Here is an 18272-nt window from a genome sequence, read left to right on the forward strand (position 1 = left end):
TACATCCACATACATTATTCAACAGAAAAGATGTAAGTGGACTAAGCATTAGAGTTACAGATCTCAACTGTCAGATGGAACTTTTCAGAAAATCAGCCATTTACAGGAGATAGTTATTAACCACATCAGTAGCAAAAACATAACTAGGGAACACAATATATTTTTGAAAATATTACTTTTAAAAAAATTCTAAGCACCTCATGAGTTAAAGCAGAAATCGTAGTAGAAATTGATAAGTAAATAGAACTGAAAGAAGATGAAAATACAATATACCAAAAGAGATACAAACAGAGTGAAAGTTAAAGGATGGGAAATTGTGTACTAGGCATCAGGGAAACAAAATAAAGTGATGTCGCTATATTAGTATCAGACAGAATCAGTGTTTAGGCAAGATATTTACAATAGTTTAAAAAAGATCACTTTCCAATGACAGAATCTTGGATTAACTGGGAAGATGTAAAAATCCTAAATCTGTATGTTCCTAACAATATCATCTCGAAGTATATTAAGTAAAAGTTTGACAGATGATAAGGAGAAATAGAAAAATCCAACTCATAGTGGGAGATTTTAAAACAACAGTCTCAGTAAATGTTGGAAAATGCAGCAAAAGGTAGTCTGTGATATACAGAAAATTTGAGCAGTACGTGATCTAGGTGACATTTCTTGAACATTGCCTGTCAACTTGTACCCTGAAGCAGTGCTAGGCTAAAAAAGCTAGACTTGAAGGGTATCAGAGGATTGAGGCCTTTCAGACATCCCTGACTATAATGCAATATAGTTAGAAATCAGTAACAAAAACATAACTAGGGAACACAATATATTTTTGAAAATATTACTTTTTTAAAAATTCTAAGCACCTCATGAGTCAAAGCAGAAATCATGGTAGAAATTGATAAGTAAATAGAACTGAAAGAAGATGAAAATACAACATACCAAAAGACGTAAAATTTCACTAAAATGGTATGGACAGGAAATGTACATAGTTAGAAAAGCAGAAAAGCTGGGGAGCTAAGCATTAGTTTAAGAATTTATAGAAAGAACATCAGGATAAACCTGAGGAAAGTAGAGGGAAATAAAGACATGAGCAGAAATTAATGAAACAGAAAACAAGTATATAATGGATAAGCAATCAAAACTGATTCTTCGATTAGTCTCTAACAGATTGCCAAGAAAGATGTACACAGATGCATCAGAATTCAAATAGATAATAATAAAATATTATGAACAAGTTTGCCAGTAAATTTGAAAACAAATAAAATGGGTAGGTTTCTAATAAAATACAAATTGACAATACCTGCTTAGGAAGACATAGAAAACCTGAATATCCTTTATCCCTTGAGGAAAGAAATTAATAATTTAAAATCTTCTCACCAAAAAAAAAAAAAAACAACAACAAAAAAACAAACACACACACACACAAGGCCCAGATAGTATCTTAGGGGAGTTTTACCAAACCTTCAATAATAATTTATGCTTGAAATAGAAAAGAATAGAAAAAAATAGAGGCACTTCCTAAATCCAGTAAAAGGAACAACTATAAAATTGTAGAGAACAGTATAGGAGCATATGTCTGTGACCTTAAAAAAATGGGAACGATTTCTTAAACAAGACACAAAATGTGCCCCATTATGATGGAGAAAGTCAGTGAAAATTCACATCCGTTAAAATGAAGGATTTAGATTTGTGTTACCACCTCAGAAGATATATTGACATTACTTCATAAATTGAAACATAATTTATATTCCTTTAACCTGAAATTTCACTCTAATGTATGTATGGTTAAGAGACTTGAGAGTATCGGAAAACATGTATAAGACTGTGCATAGAAAGAGTTCTAATCACTGAAACTAGGAACAACCCAGAGGCCCAACTGACATAGATATATAAAATGGCATAATCTCACAGTGGAATATTATACGGCAGCTAAAAGGAACAACCATGCCACATGGGAGCTTCAAGGCACACTGCGGACATAGATGCAAACCACAGAAGACCTCATTCAGGATGGTTCCGTTTACATAAACCTTAAAAACTAAAAAGACAATTGGGATGTACACAGGTCACATTTTCTTGATTCTAAAATATACTTTTTCACATTTTAACCTAAAATTAGGATGCATCTTACAATTTATGGTGTTTTGTCATTACCCTTAGGAGTACATTCTCTTTCTTAGACATGAAATAATGATGCATCTCACAATTGTTGAGGACTTAGGTTCAATGAAATATGGTAAAACTAGAGAAAAGCAATAGAATGATGAATGTAGAATTTGGGAGCACGATGACCTATGTCAAGGAGGGAGGGGCCTGAGGAACAGAAGAGGAACCCAGGACAATTCTAAAGAAGTGGCAAAAAAAAATTTTTTTTACCTAGATATTGAGTATATTGGTATTTGTTTTATTATAACTCTTCAAACAGTTTAGACCCTCATATGTATGATATTTTTCACAATTTAAAAAGTATGAAGAAGTAAGGAAATGGAGACACATGTATAATTGAGGAAGCTGGAGAGAGAAAGGGGAGAAGAGATGCAGGTGATGATCAGGGGAGGTGCAGAGGACGCCACAAGAAAGACATGGGACAATGACCCCAAGATGCTAGGAGGCTTCAGCCCATCACACATGGAGACATCAGGAGAGATCTCTCTTCCTATACTGTAGCAAGAGTGACGAAGGAAAAGATGGGCTTAGGGAACATGTGGAGTGTTATGGGTATGTTTTCCTTGTGATGATTTCTAATTTCTCAATGAAGAATTTATCTGTGGGGTGGCAGCAGTTATCAGGAATGGCAGAGGTGCACAAATAGACTTGAGGAATAGGCATCTAAAATGCTAAACGTTTATTCAATGGTTACATGCCAGCTTTAAACAAACAGCTTTTTACATCCATCGTTCTCTTTATCCCCCCATCAAAGTGGTGAGGTATATGTTCTCTTATGATGTATTAGTTTCCCAGGATCACCATAACAAGACACCACGGACTTACACAGCATAGCTTAAACAACAGAAAATTGTTTTCTCGCAGTCTGGAGGCTATAAGTACAAGATCCAGGTGCCAGCATTGCTGGTTTCTCCTGAGGCTGCTCCTCAATTTTCAGGCGGTCATTTTTTGCACCCCGTCCACTGCGTCTCTTCTTCTAAGAACATCAGTCTTATTGGATTAGGACCCCACCCTAACAGCCCCTAGCTCTAAATACAGTCACATTCGGATGTATTGGGGGTTAGGGCTCCAACATAGGAATTTTGGGAGGACACAATCCAGCCCATAACATTGCCCATAAAGTAATGGAGATTTAGAGAGGTTGAACAGCTTGCCAAGGGCATGCAGTTAGTTTCAGAAGTGGGATATGAATGCAAGCAAATCAACTGCAATCTCTGAATGCCAACCATTCCACTAAAAAAATAGTTGGGGGACGCCTGAAGAGTGGAGATGAATGAAAAAGGGGTTTGGGAGAATTTAAAAAAAAAAATCTGACCTGAATAAAAGAGTAATATTGTGAGATTTCTCAGAGCTGTGTAATCTATCCAAGGAAATGGAATAGATGAACGATCCTCTCATAGAGTCCGTTGCTAAGTTTGAGCTTTAACCAGAAAGATGGTAATTTTTTGGCCAAAATGGCAGGAAAAGAACAATTCAGCATCAGCTGAAGTCCTCGCCCCTTGGTTCCCTTTTTGCAGAGGCCAGTTTAAACTATGGGCTGAGAGGAGTGACACCTGCTGGGCTCTGCGCTGTATGGGTGGGAACCTGGCTCTTTTCATATGCAGTCCCCCACTGCCCTCTGCTGGCTAGTAGTAGGAACTCCCAGGAATGTGCACATAGTTGTACTTTCTTCAAAAAAACCCACAAACTGTAGAGAAAGATGGGAATTATCTACTGGAATCAGGCTGTGGAGTATGTCAGTCCCATTCCTTTCCATACACATACATACACTTCAGTTCAATGGTACAATAAACTTTCACTTTTTGGAATTCTGTGACTGTTTTAAAACTTGCATCAGCTGTTTTCATCATTAGAAAAATATATCTGCCACCTTCTCAAAAATGATGTTTCTCAAGAATATGAGAATTTGAATGCAAAATAACCAACAAAATATTGGTTTGCTCATAATTTCATGTTTTTCAAAACTATAAATTAATGGTATGCTTGTTCAATATTTTAAAACCATGATTTCCAATGTGACAATGCAAGGACCCCATACTTGCTTACGGCATTTTTGTAAAAATAATTGTACCATTTTCAAACATGACTTTTCTTTTAAAAAAAATCAGCAGTTCATGCTTTTAGAGATTATATATCTGGGGGAAATGTTCTAAGTAATAAGGGATTCCCTTGAATTGAGAAGCATAAATGAGTTTCAGAAGAAACTGAATCCCCCAAGAACTCCTAGAATTCCTTCTCTGTGTGCTTCACAGGACGTGTGGCCTTGATGATCTCAGTGAAATTCAAATACGTGGGCTCAAGTGTCTTCAGGGTCCCCATCCTAGTGTGGGTCCCCAGACCCCCTTTATACAGTTTCTAGAATGAACATTTAAAATGCAAATCAAGTCATGATACCTTTTGCTTCTGGAGAGGTCAAATGTCACACCTCTGATTTTAGAGTAAAAAACAAATTCCTTACCAGCTTTACAAGGCCAAGTGATCTGATTTATGCCAACCCCTGGCCCCCTTTCTTCCCTTTCAGCTGTTCGCAATTTCACCCTCTATTTCATGGCTCTATTTCAGTATTCTGTTTATTTCCTTTGGGGCATTTGCAATAATCATATTTATTTCAGGTGTTCATTTCCTGTCTCTACCATTAGGTGTCATCTGCATCAGGTGAGTCCTTGTCTACCTTGCTTTCACTGCATCCCCAGTACCTAATGAACGTATATTTATCAGTGAACAAGTAAGCAAACCAAGTAAAGCAAAGGAAGAAACTGAGAGGGGGGTGACACCAAAGTCATTCCATGCAGATCACAGCATTGAGTTCCTTCCGTAAGTAGAAGTCCCACCCCTGACCCACAGCATGGGAAGCCAGCACCAGGATCACTGCACTTCCACCTTCGACTCCATTACTCATCAAAACCATGCTCCCTTTCTTAGAGAACATCAGGGGACCAGGGAGACCCACAAGCTCCAGCCAGCATAAGGAGAACTGGAGGGCACAGGGGCCACACAGGCATGCTAACCACCTAGCAGATGTAATCATTCAACCAGTTGTGCTACTGATCCTGAATGCGAACCCCAGCCACTAAAGCAACAATAAACGTTGTGTTGATCCAGCGCCTTCCCCTTGAAAGGGCAGCAGCACAGTCCCAAAGGCTCGCAGCCCTGCCCTGGGGGAGGCAAAGGGATAGTCCCATTTAACAAATGGAAAATCATGAGCCTGTGCTCAGTGGGCTGGAGAACCACTCCTGGGAAGCAGGATGATGCCTGGCCTTTCAGGGGTTCTCATTCTACATCCTCCCTGTCAGACAATCAGAGCCTGAGACAGGGAAAATAAATTCAGAACCATCATCAGTTCAGAATCTATGGCTCAGGGAAGCCCAATGAGAGCCATCCCCAGAAGAGGTAGCTAGTGGGGCAGAAAGGCTTGCTTGGTTGCAGGGAGCGTGGACCAGACATCATGGGGCAGAAGTTCCCCCGCTGAAATGCTGCTGGGTAGATGTAATTTCCACTGCCATCTGTGGCTTCTCTCCCAGACAGGATCCTGGCATTTGACTGAGGAACCATCCACGGAGAGTGAGGTCAAGCTTGAATAAAATGTCCAAGAATGTCCCAGGCCAGGCAGCATCAGGGCAGGCTGATCTGGGGGTCCTTCAGGAAGAAGGCCAACGTCTGGGCCAGGGCGTCCAGCTCGCAGGAACTGGCATACTGCAGGAGGTTGCTCTTCCGCACGAAGTAATGCTTGAGGAAGCGCTGACTCACACACTTGTGCAGCTTCCTCACCAGGCGCAGGAACCCCCTGCTGAAGACTTGCCAGTCCTTGGGATAGGGGTACTTCTCACAAGTCCAGAAGAGCACGGTCTGTGGAAGCAAGAGGTGGTGTCTGACATCATCCTGGGCCACTGAGCAGAGTGTCTTCAGGAGCGTTCCTGAGCTCACGTGGCCTTGGGAGGAGGAGACAGGAGCCCCAGGGTTCTAACCGTGGATTCAGGATCCCCAGCCTCCTCCGCCTGGTTTCCCTGCCTCTTTGGTACTTTCTCCTCTGACTTCCTTACCTGGTATCACTTGGCCATCTGAAAGTCATCTCAGTCCATATGAGGATGAGATGGTTAGATGGTTATCACCAACTCAATGGACATGAATTTGAGCAAACTCTGAGAGATAGTGGAAGACAGAGGAGCCTGGCATGCTACAGCCCATGGGGTCACAAAGAGCTGGATATGACTTAGCAACTGAACAAAAACAACAACAGGTCCAAACTGAACTCCTGGCCCTGCCACATGTACCTGGTGTGCTTCCAGGGCTGTTCATTCAGGCTGTTATGCAAGATCCCTTACCACCTCCTATCAAGTCCTGCCAATCCTCCTGCCTGTGTATTTCTCAATCCACCCACTTACCTTCATCACTGATAATATCATCCCCTGACACCCTGTGAGTGTCACACCCCTCATCCCCTGTGAGTCAGCCTGCACCTCTTCTAGGCACCATCCTATCTATTGCCATCCATATTGTAGCCATCGTGATGTTTTTGAAATATCAATCTATGTTTCTTCTTGTCTAAAATACTTCAAAGTCTTCCCATTACTTGTTAATTAAAAAATACAATTGTTAGCATGGTTTGGTGGACAAAGCTTGGCCCCTCCTTTTTTTTTTCCGGTCTCACCCTGTGCTCTCCCTCTCTCTCTCTCCTTCTATCCACGCTGGCCTCATTTCATGCTCTCATCTATCACAGGGCCTTGCCCAACCCACGTCTTCCGTATGGAGCATTCTTCCTTCCCGACTTGTCCAGGAAACTCATCCTTCAGCTTAGACTTCCCTATGACACTCTCTTCATCACATTTATTCATTACATTCTCATCATTTCAGCAGCAATGATGACAGTAGTGGTCATTTTCCTGTGTATTTATGTGTATTACTAGATGGCAAGGGCTTCCCAAGTGGCTCAGTGGTAAAGAATCCACCTGCCAATACAGGAGATGCAGGAGACTGCAGGCTTGACCCCAGGGTTGGGAAGAGCTCCTGGAGAAGGAAATGGCAACCCGCTCCAGTGTTCTGGCCTGGAAAATCCCATGGACAGAGGAGCCTGGTGGGCTACAGGCCATGGGGTCACAAAGTGTAGGACATGACTAGTGACTAAACAACAGCTAGACAGCAAACTCCATGTGAGTGGAGAACAAGACCTATTTGTATTCACACTCATGTTACCAGCATTCAGCAGAGGGACTGGCCCATGAGAGGTAGTTAGTAAACATTTTTTGATGGAGTGAAATAATGAATTAATGTTTGGGTTTAGATACTGAGTATTTTTAAAATATAGTCTTTACTAAAAAGTAAAAGAGCAGTTTTAGGTTCAGAGCAAGAGTGTGTTTTGATTTAGAGGACATTGTTTTGAGTAAATGAGTTGGAGATAATTTCATGCTAGTCAAGATAACCTAGATACAAAAACATGTTTTAATTCCTCTTGTAGTTAAGCTTTTATCTCCCTAAGCAAACAGAAGCACTTAAGCCTATTATAAGCAAGCCTCTGTGCCTTTGGGCAGGTTTAAGCATAAATAAGCCAATGAAAGATACGTTCTTTCTTCACATGAAATTGCTATGGGGGAGGGACTTCTCTGGTGGCCCATTGGTTAAGGCTCCATGCTTCCAATGCAGGGCCATGTGTTTGATCCCTGGTCAGGGAATTAACATTCTACATGATGTGAGGCAAGACCAAAAAAAAAAAAAAAAGTTAAAAACCCAATTAAAAAAATATTGTTAGTGGGGGAAGCCTCTTTGGGAAGGATGTAACAACCTTCTACGAGGTGACCGTGACTGGCACATCCTTCCTGATGCTGTTTTGCAACCCAGTCTCTTCCACTTTCCCCGGACTAAAGCCTTGGCAAGAATCCTACACACTCAAGCCATCACCCAGGGTGGTGTTTAATAGCACATTGCCATCAGCCAAGTCCATCCCAGTGTCTGCACATGAGAGAATTCTGCCCTTGGAGCAAGAGTGAACAACGAGAGGAAAAGGCAGTCAGTACTGTTTTGATTTCTCAACAAACAACCCCGCGCCCTTTTAAATGCCCACTCTTAAGAATGTTCGATTTTATTATGCCATGCAGGTGGGCTAAGACTAAAACGGAAGACATTTAAGGAGTTTCCCTGAAATCCTCTAGATGAGCTAGAAGTCACTGGAATACAAGTAAACCCTGGCTGGAGTACAGCTTTGAGAGCAGTCAAGGGTAGGAAGACCCGTGGTGGCCCTATTCAATCTTCCTAAAACACTCATGCTACTTAAAGCATTTCTATTCAGCCTGACTGTGGAGCAATGAAGTCAGTGGTTAGTTAAGAGTATGAGATGTGATATGAGATAGCCAAGGGTTTCCTTCTCAGCTCTGACTCTTCCTAGCGTGGTCTGTGGAAAGGTATGTAAGAAAGAAGCTAACCCCCCCAAATGAATTAGACTACCTTCAGAAAATATGCATCCTCGATCCAGGAGAATAGGTGTATGTTTTTAGGGGGACATGCTTGGGGACACTTTAAGAATGCTGAACCAGAAGAAGAAGGCCTCGCTATATGTGCAAATGAGATGTTAACAGATTCTCAGGCAGGACAGGGAGAACAGGTTATCAGAAAAGACAGAAAGCAAAGCAAAAACTAGTGATTCTGCAGGGGGAAAAGAGGGGTGAAATGTAAGGTCATTCATGACCATGATCAGCAAGTATTTACTGCGCAATTACTATGTACGAAGCATTGGGAGAGATAAAAGGGTTTGGTACTAGCTGCCCTTCAATAGCTTGTGTTAGGAGTGAAAGAGTAACACGGGACTAGAAAACAGTCATCCACTGGATGAGACGGGGCACAGACAGGAGCGTGCAGAAGGGCACAGCACACCCCAGCAACCTGCGCTTTCCCGTGCAGAAGGTCAGGGAGAAGGGCTGATGGTCTGAGATGGGTAACAGCGGGGCTGGGGCTGTGCTGTCTGTAAGAGTCAGACACCTCCACCCTCAGTGTGATGCACATGGTATTATAGGAGCGTCCAGTTCACCAAGTATGGTTGGAACTTTGAGAATGAGGAGTTGAGAGTGTGATCAAAAGACCTCTCCCTGGGGTGAGCCCCTGATCCCTGAGTCCAGGTCAGGTTCTGCTGCCCTGCATCCTCCTACAGCAATGCTCCTCTCCTTCCCAGTATTCCCCACGTGGCACAATTCCACGTGCACCTGTCTCCCTTGCTAGACCACAAGCTACACAAGAGCAAGACCATGTCGTGTTTGCTCAGCTTGCACCTCCATGTTTAGAGCACACAGCAGGTGCAGGGGCCAGGTGACTGGCCCACAGACATCTCAAGAAACATTTGCTGGGTGAATGAATGAGTGAGTGAATGAGTGAATGCATTCACAGTGGTCTAATGCTAAATCCTTGCCGGGGACCTTCCTGGTGGTCCAGTGGTAAAGAATCTGCCTGCCATTACAGGGGACATGGGTTTGATCCCTGATCTGGGAAGATTCCATATGCCTCACAGTAACTAAGCCCAAGCACCACCACTACTGAGCCCGTGCCCTAGAGCCTCCGCTCCTCAACAAGAGAAGCCACTGCAGTGAGAAGAATAGCTCCGGCTCACCAGAACTAGAGAAAGCCCATGTGCAGCAACAAAAACGCACGACCATCAAAAATAAATAAATAATTAAATAAAATTAAAGTTAAAAAAAAATGTGATTTGTAACCTGGAAGTTCAGGTTTGCTGCCATGTTCGTGGGGTAACCCCAGCATTTCCTGGTTTCCTCCTCTGCACAAAGTGTGGGTGTGTGTGTGCATGCACACCTGGGCTAGAGTGCAGACTGAATGCATGATAACATGAGGGAAAATGTGAATCCACCTGAGGTCTGAGCAGCTCACAAGATCTCACCAGACTGTAGACTTCTCCGGGGTAGAGAATGCATGCTGTAATTCATTTCTGAACCTCAGCAGGGTTGCTGGCACGCAGTGGGCACTTGGGTTGGTTTGTTGAGTGAAATAGGGGGAGAGAGAGAGACAGAGAAGGCAATACAGAAAGGGAGTAAGAGAAGAGGGGAACCGGAAGAAGGAAGGGAGGAGGCGGAAAGAGGAGAAGACGGGAACCCTGGGCAGGGCTGCTGTGGGCACGCATTGGGGCTGTTTCTCCACACACACACACACACACACACACACACACACACACTGCAGAGAGACCCACCCCGCCCCAGCCCCTCTGCGCTGGGGCCGCCCACTCACCTGCAGATGGTAGGACGTGATCACAGGCCGCGTCCCCGGACACCAGACGTCCTCCTTCATCTGCCTCAGGGCCTGAAAGCACTTCCGGCGGCAGCCCCCGTCCTCATCCAGCTGCTCCAGCAGCACCTGCTCTGCCCGCAAGAAGCTCAGCTGCCAGTGATAGCTTGAACAGGCCAGCAAGCTGAACCCGAATGACTGAGGGAGAGAAACACCGCGGGAAGTGAGAAGGGTGGGGCTGGTCCCGGAGAAAGCCATCTCCGAAGCAGCCCACTAGGGTGGGGGCCCTGCCAGTGGGCAGGCAGCTCCGCCCACGTGGGGACACTGAGGGAGCCTCTAGGCCAGCCCCTTGCACGTGGGCAGTTCACGGGGAAGGCTGCGCCCACTTTCTCTTGGGAAGTGGTTCTCCGACTTGAGCCTGCCCCAGAATCACCTGGAGGCCTCCTGAGAACACAGAATTCTGGGCCCTGCCTCGCACGTCTCTTCAGCAGGCCCAGAGCCGGGCCCAGGAATCTGAATTTGTAGCAGGTTCCCAGGTGCCCCTGCAGGTTCTGGGGATCTAGTGAAATCTCAGTTATCCTTCCGAAGCTGGGTGGCGGCCAATGATGGGTGGTTAAGCTGAGAGCGCCTCTAGTGAGCCGGGACCCTGCAGGATGATACCTTGATGCACTGCACTGTCTCTGGAGAAGGCCAGCGCTTCAGACACGAAGGCCACTGGGCTTTCTTGGACCAGGAGGTGGGGATGTCCACTGCGGGGGTCAGCTGTAGTTCCACCTGACCTGCAGAGGTTTCCACGACAACTCGAACTACAAGGTGGTCCATTAGAATGTGGACCCTGTCTGGTGGTAAATGACAGACAGACAATGAGAAGACAAATAATGGTTCTATACCAGCGTTTGAAGAAAAGGAATTTGTGAGCTGTGGCTTGGGCCAGCCCCTTGTAACTGGTGGAGCGACTTTCTGAATTTCATTAGCACCCCCAAGGTGGCATGTTTAGGTCAAAGTGAAAGTGTTCGTCATTTAGTCGTGTCTGACTCTGCACAACCCCATGGACTGTAGCCCACCAGGCTCCTCTGGGATTCTCCAGGCAAAAATATTGCAGTGGATTGCTGTTCCCTTCTCCGGGCAATCTTCCTGACCCCGGGGTCGAACTCACATCTCCTACATTGCAGGCAGATTCTTTCCCATCTGAGCCACCAGGGAAGCCCACGTTTATGTCAACATGAGACAGTTAGCTAAGTAAATACTGATAGAATATTGCTAGAAAACCTCACTGTTGGTGGGGTTTTCTTTTCTCCTTCATCCTCTCCCCCCAAGGTTTTACTGTACCTTTTCTAAAAAAGCAGTTGACTCTTTCCAGAAGGCTCAACCGAGGCATAGTATACAAGGAAAAGAAATAGTTTTTGCTACTATAAGATGAAACCCAAGCATTTTTCTATAACCCAGGTATCCAACCACATTTAGGATAGCCTCAGACCCCTGACTTATTCATTTGCCTTTGGTGGAGTTCAGCTTAACCTGTCTCTTAACCAAGTTCTAGTCTCAGGGATGCTATTTGTTCCCACCACCCATTAACTAGCCCACCTTTGGAGGGATTTATCACCGTAAGCCTTGTAATCATAAAATACTTGCAAGTGTGTCATGGCCACTGGCTGAAAGGGTCAAATGAGCAGAAAGAAGCCCTCATTGTCTTTTCCAACCAAGCAAAGAGAGGGAGAGAAAAGGAATGGGTCTGGGGACATTTTCCAGTTGATAGACTAGAATTCATTTCTAATCTGTTTCCCCTTTCTTTCAAAAGATACACTGTAGTTTTTTTTGTTTGTTTGTTTGCTTGCCTTCATTATTGACTCATTGGAAAAGACTCTGATGCTGGGAGGGATTGGGGGCAGGAGGAGAAGGGGATGACAGAGGATGAGATGGCTGGATGGAATCACCAACTCGATGGACGTGAGTTTGAGTGAACTCCGGGAGTTGGTGATGGACAGGGAGGCCTGGCGTGCTGCAATTCATGGGGTCGCAAAGAGTCAGACACGACTGAGCGACTTCACTTTCACTTTTCACTTTCATGCATTGGAGAAGGAAATGGCAACCCACTCCAGTGTTCTTGCCTGGAGAATCCCAGGACGGAGGAGCCTGGTGGGCTGCCGTCTATGGGGTCGCATAGAGTCAGACACAACTGAAGCGACTTAGCAGCAGCAGCAGCAGCAAAGAGTCGGACATGACTGAGCGACTGAACTGAGCTGAACTTGCCTTCATTATAGATAAGGATGAGCCATCCTGAATCGAAATCTATTATTTTGTTTTTCCTTGCTCAAAGAAGGAAATGAAAACTCATTCACTAATTGTGTTAGGTTGTTCAAAAGGAAAACACTCCTCTCCTTGACTGGGGTGTGATAAACAGCTTATTGTCTGTATCTCATCAGAGCCGCCCAGACAGGAACATGACAACGTCTGGCACTTCAGCATTATTTACTGAAAGCACCTCATCAACCTGGCCCAGTTTGAATCTCTTATTTGCACTTTCACTATTAACAGTGTTGAGCGCAGAATGAGGAGGTAAGCAAACCTATTAGCTCCAGCCTGCCTAGCCCACACCTGGCTTCTGCAGCTCTGCTTATTTGGTGTGTGAAATTCGGCCTATTACTTGATCTCTCTAAATCTCAGTTTCTTGTTTGTAGAACAGTTAGAAAAATGATCCTAACTCTAACAGGATTGCCAGTAGTGTTAAATTAAATAATCCATGAAAGCATCCTCTACAGTGTAAAAACCATTCAACATTAACTATCTCCATTACAGAATCGTTCAGAACTCTTCTGTCTAGACAAGCAAAAGTACATGCAAATCCTTTGCTTTCTACACAGATGGAGTTTCATATTGTTCAGCAGTTTGACTTTTCATTTAACTATGTTGCACAGATGGAAATCAGTCCTGAATATTCATTGGAAGGACTGCTGTTGAAGCTGAAACTCCAATACTTTGGCCACCTGATGCGAAGAGGTGACTCATTTGAAAAGACTCATGCTAGGAAAGATTGAAGGTGGGAGGAGAAGGGGATGACAGAGGATGGGATGGTTGGATGGCATCACCAACTCAATGGATATGAGTTTGGGTAAACTCCGGGAGTTGCTGATGGACAGGGAGGCCTGGTGTGCTGCAGTCCATGGGGTCGCAAAGAGTCGGACATGACTGAGCGACTGAACTGATGTTGCACGGGAATTTTTCATAATTCTGTGTGTATACACACACAGCACATTCTTTTTTTAATCCTAATTTCTCTCCATTAGTGAGAAATATATGCAAAACGCCAAAGTCAACAAAGTATTTTAAAAGGGAAATTAAAAGGAGGGATTTCCATTGAAGTCATATATTGGATTGGAGATTTCCAAACCCATGGCCTCTAAGACATATAAAAGTTTAAAAACATTATTTGCAAGTAAGGAAAGAGACTGCTAGAAAGTAGGAGACTCATATGAAACTAGCAGTGAAGCAAGAACATCTGTCTAGGAAAGTACTAAGTGGGAGAACTGCTAAAATACCCTGATGGCATTAACCCTTGATACTTATAGCTTCTGTGTATAAAAACAGCACAGAGAGGCAGAGAGGGGGTCTAATGGGCCAAGGCTAGGTGGTGAGCCTCACAAGCCTGGGGTCAGGAAAAGCTGTATCTTGAGGAAAATTAGGAACTAAGAGAAATAGATTTTTCTTGTGGGCTTTGGGTAGTTGATTCAATATAAAACGCAACAGCAACAAAAAGCAAGATTTTCCCTCCTCCCTAGAATTTCAAAGGCATTAGTCACCCTTCTGTGTTTAGGGCCTGAATGTTTCCATCCCCAAATCATCCAGGTAAGGTGGAACTTCTGGGAGTACCAGGAAAAATCAAACATAATTCTTCTTGGAGAAATATACCCCAGGATACTCATAGAGCGTGAATAATGTTGCCTAGACAGATGTGAGTCCCCAGTCTCATATTGACAAACTTTATTATTTTTAAAAGCTGCTTAAAAGTCCACTAGGCAGATGTAGCATAATTTATGTAGTCAGTGTTCCTTCGGTAGCCATCAGATGGTTTCTGCTTACTTACTGTTACCAAGCCTATTTCACTGGATATCTTTGTGCCTATTTCTTTGTGTATCTGTAGGAATGTATTTTAGAACTGGAATTGTTGAATTGCCAAGTAAGCACATTACAAATATAAAAACCCTTTTAAAAAAGGGGGGACACCAATTTACACTTCCTAGAATAAGGCATGGGAGAAGGCACCCTACTCCAGTACTCTTGCCTGGAAAATCCCATGAACTATAGCTTAGAATTTGGGGGTTGTGAGAAAACTGTAATTCAAAAAGATCCATGCACACCAAAGTTCATTGCAGCATTATTTACAATAGCCAAGACATGGAAGCAACCTAAATGTCCATCAACAGATGAATGGATAATGAAGATGTATATATATGTCTATGTGTCTATATATACAATGAAATATTAGTCATCCATAAAAAAAAAGATTATCATACTAAAGTCAGAAAGGGAAAGATATGATATCACTTGTATGTGAAATCTAAAAAAATAAGTATACAAATCAACTTATTTATAATACAAAAATAAAACTAGACATAGGAAAGAAACTTACGGTTACCAAAAATGAAAGGGTCAGACAGAGGGATAAATTAGGAGTTTGGGATTAGCATATACACACACTACTATATAAAAAATAGATAACTGGGGGGACACTCTCTGTCCCCCTTCTGATGTCTATGTCAGAAGCTTTCTATGTCCCTTTTCATACTTTAATAAAACTCTACTACACACACTAAAAAATAAAATGGATAACCAACAAAGACCTACTGCATAGTACAGGGAACTATACTCAATATTTTGTAGTGCCCTATAAGGGAAAGAATCGGGAAGAGAAAAGACACATATATATCTATAACTGAATCATATTGCTTACACCTGAAACTAACACAACATTGTAAATCAACTCTACTTCAATAAAAAAAGGAAAAAGAAAAGCTTCTGTGGTTGTCAAACATAATCGGCTCCTTATAGCTTCTGGCTTGTGTGTTCTGGTCTAAGTCAGCGTTCCCCAGGGTGCTGCCCCAGAACACTGGGGGAGTACGGCAGTCAGTTGGAGGGTGTTGTGGTGAAAATGTGCTAATAACAAAGATCTGAGCTTTATGAGGAATTTGCTTGTTCATGAGAATACTCAGGTTTTGAAGCTAACGTCTTGGAAAGGGTGCATAACCCCAAGACTGGTTTATCTGTGCCAGAGCAGTAATCCACTTAAGGCCACGAATGTGTGTTGTGAGTTTGAATTCCATTCTGTGTGTCACACCAGGAAAAAAAAAAAAAAAAAAGAGCTAATTCATGTAATGAGGATTAGGCAGATGTAAAAAGCACACGATTTTATCCTCAATGTAGGGGCGTGAGCTTCAGGAAACACCCAAGCAGAGGACACTTTTGTTTTTAGAGCAAAACAGAAATGCTAGACACTTCCCTTGTACGCTCCCCGACTGGCTCACCTGACAGGTGACAGGTCTCAATCGCGTTTTCAACCAGTTTCCGGAACACCTGGAGGACCTTGGCGGGCACAATGTCTCCCTCGATGTTCACGTCTGCCTCGTGCCACTGCCCGGGGCTCTTCAGAAACTGCTCCACCCCCAGCCACTGCTGCAGGCCCTCTGGGTCCTGCAGGGGGCAGGGCAGACGGGTGCCCTTCAGGCTGTAGAAGCGCCAGCGCTGCTGCCGGGCCTCCCTGTACCCGGCCAGGCCTCTCATCGGGACTGTGATGAGGAACTGGGTGGGAGCCAAGACCTGGGGTCAGCAAAGGGGAGAGTGGGAGTGTCAGCCCCTAGACTCGGGAGGTGGCGGAAGCCCTGGGGGAGCCGCCCTGCTGACCCAGGCCACTCAGTGAACCACTCAACCCTCAGCAATGTGACAAGGAGGACAGAACCGCGCCCACCTGCCCGCCTGTCGGCAGAGGATTCCATCTCTGTTGTGCCACTAGCCCATTGTAACGCTTCGGGCAAAGAAATTAACTCAGTGAGGCCTGGGTTTCATGGATCTGCAAGAAAAAGAGTGAAGTGGACCCAGAACTCTAGAGGCACCTGCCATTTGGGGTGGGGTTGGGGTAGGGGAGAAAAAGCAGGGAAGGGAGCTAGTAGTCGCTGCATTCTGCACATACCAAGCACTCCAATGCTTGTGCGTTTGCCTGTCTCGTGTCCACAGTCACACACGAGTTGGGTTTTGCTAACACTGACCAAATGAGGAGCCTGAGGCTCGGAGGGGTTCAAAGTCTCCCCAGGGACACACAGCCAGTCAGTGGTAGAGCTGGATCCTGACCTTGGATGTTCTGATTGTTCATTCAGTGGTTAATTTTCTCTCCTGAGCTGGTTCTTGGTCAAGAATGAATGACCTGGGGAGACTTCCCTGGTGGTCCAGTGGCTAAGACTCTGTGCTCCCAATGCAGGGGGCCCAGATTCAATCCCTGAACAGGGAACTAGATCCCTCGTGTTGTAACTAAGAGCTTGCCTGCTGCAACTAAAGAACCCACGTGCCACAACTAAGAGCTGATGCAGTCAAATAAAGAAATAATAATAAAAAAAGAATGAATGACCTGGGATGGATGAAAGATCTGATAATAAAGGGTGCGAAGGGGTGGAGAGGAGGTGAGACCATTTTGCCAAATGTAGAATTTTTTTACTTGGACTGATGATCCAGTTTTAATGACTAATCCTTACAGAGTCACAGAAACGAAAATCTTTTTGTTGAGACAAATGTGAGTTACTGAGATGATTCTAAGTTAAATGGGAAAAAAGGTGAACACTAAGAATCTACTTAACTCTATTTTTACAAGAACCAGGTAAGCAGTTGTCACACCAATAGTCCAAGAGGTAGAACACGATGGTAAATGGTGCGGTACCACCAAAGGGAAATGATAGTTAACCACATCACACAGCAGCCCGCTCCACCCTGTTTGTTTCCCCATCACTCAGTTATACACTGGAGGAGCTACCGCCTTTCCATGGAAAGTTCTGGCAATAGAACTGGATAATTTTTGCCCAGGGACCTGTCGGTGAGAATTCAGGGGTGAACACTGAAATCAGCAGCAACCAAATCGTGCTCATTCTCAGGGAACAGTAGTTTGATTCTTGAGATGACGGGTCTGAAATGGAGCAGGAACCTATGGTCCTTGCCCCACCCCCATGTCCTCTGCCTGCCTTTTGTCTGTGGAAAACTTTAGTCAAAGAATAAGTTAATCAGAGAAGTGAGAACACGTGGAAACAAAGGAAAACAGTCAAAGGAGATGAAATAATAATAATGTAGTCATGAAGCATGGTCAAGGACCTTTAGTTCCTCCTCAGGGGCTGTCGTTAATATTCTGAGCCGTATCCTTGAGATGTCTTACAGATACTGAAACCCCCACCAGCTGGAGAAGTTAACTACACAATGACCAGACTGTAGCCATGACAAGCTGCCTCAGTTCCGAGAATGGGTCTCAAAGAAACAGAAAGAAACTGACCCTGCAACTGAAGATTAACTGTACCTAAAACAGCCAAGGTGATGCTGGTCAGACCACCGAGGACCAATCTGAAGATGACTATCTGAGATGACTGTGCTGCTTTTGCAAGTAGCCCCCTCCCTGTCTATAAAAGCTCTTGCCCCCGATTGTCAGGTGGGGAGTCGGCCTTTGGACAGACGCCCTCCCTCCCCTACCAGTCACTGAACCTGAAATAAACTTTTCTTTCCACCAATGTGGCCTGTTTATTGCCTTTTGAATGGTGAGCAGCCAGACCCCAAGATTCAGTAACAGGTCCACATGACTTCTGGTATCCATTGAAATGTGGTAGGATTAAAACAAGAGGGGGACCTAAACTATGACATTCAAAATCTATACATTT

General features: G+C 44.2%; 1 protein-coding gene across 2 annotated transcripts in view; it reads right to left on the reverse strand.

Annotated features, from left to right (window-relative positions):
* Positions 1-2777: 2777 nt before the first annotated feature.
* LOC102274735 (solute carrier family 22 member 15) overlaps positions 2778-18272 on the reverse strand; it is a 183745-nt gene continuing 168250 nt past the window's right edge. The window contains exons 4-7 of one of the 2 annotated variants that reach the window (XM_070367438.1): positions 15894-16185; positions 11035-11213; positions 10378-10572; positions 2778-6006 (exon numbers count right to left, since the gene is read on the reverse strand). In XM_070367438.1, the coding sequence (XP_070223539.1) occupies positions 5773-6006; positions 10378-10572; positions 11035-11213; positions 15894-16185 (900 nt within the window). In that variant the 3' untranslated portion in view covers positions 2778-5772. The remainder of the gene's footprint in view (positions 6007-10377; positions 10573-11034; positions 11214-15893; positions 16186-18272) is intronic. The other variant, XM_070367436.1, reaches the window with a different exon arrangement.

Source organism: Bos mutus, chromosome 3 (genome assembly GCF_027580195.1).
Source record: "Bos mutus isolate GX-2022 chromosome 3, NWIPB_WYAK_1.1, whole genome shotgun sequence".
In the NCBI taxonomy this organism is placed as follows: domain Eukaryota; kingdom Metazoa; phylum Chordata; class Mammalia; order Artiodactyla; family Bovidae; genus Bos; species Bos mutus.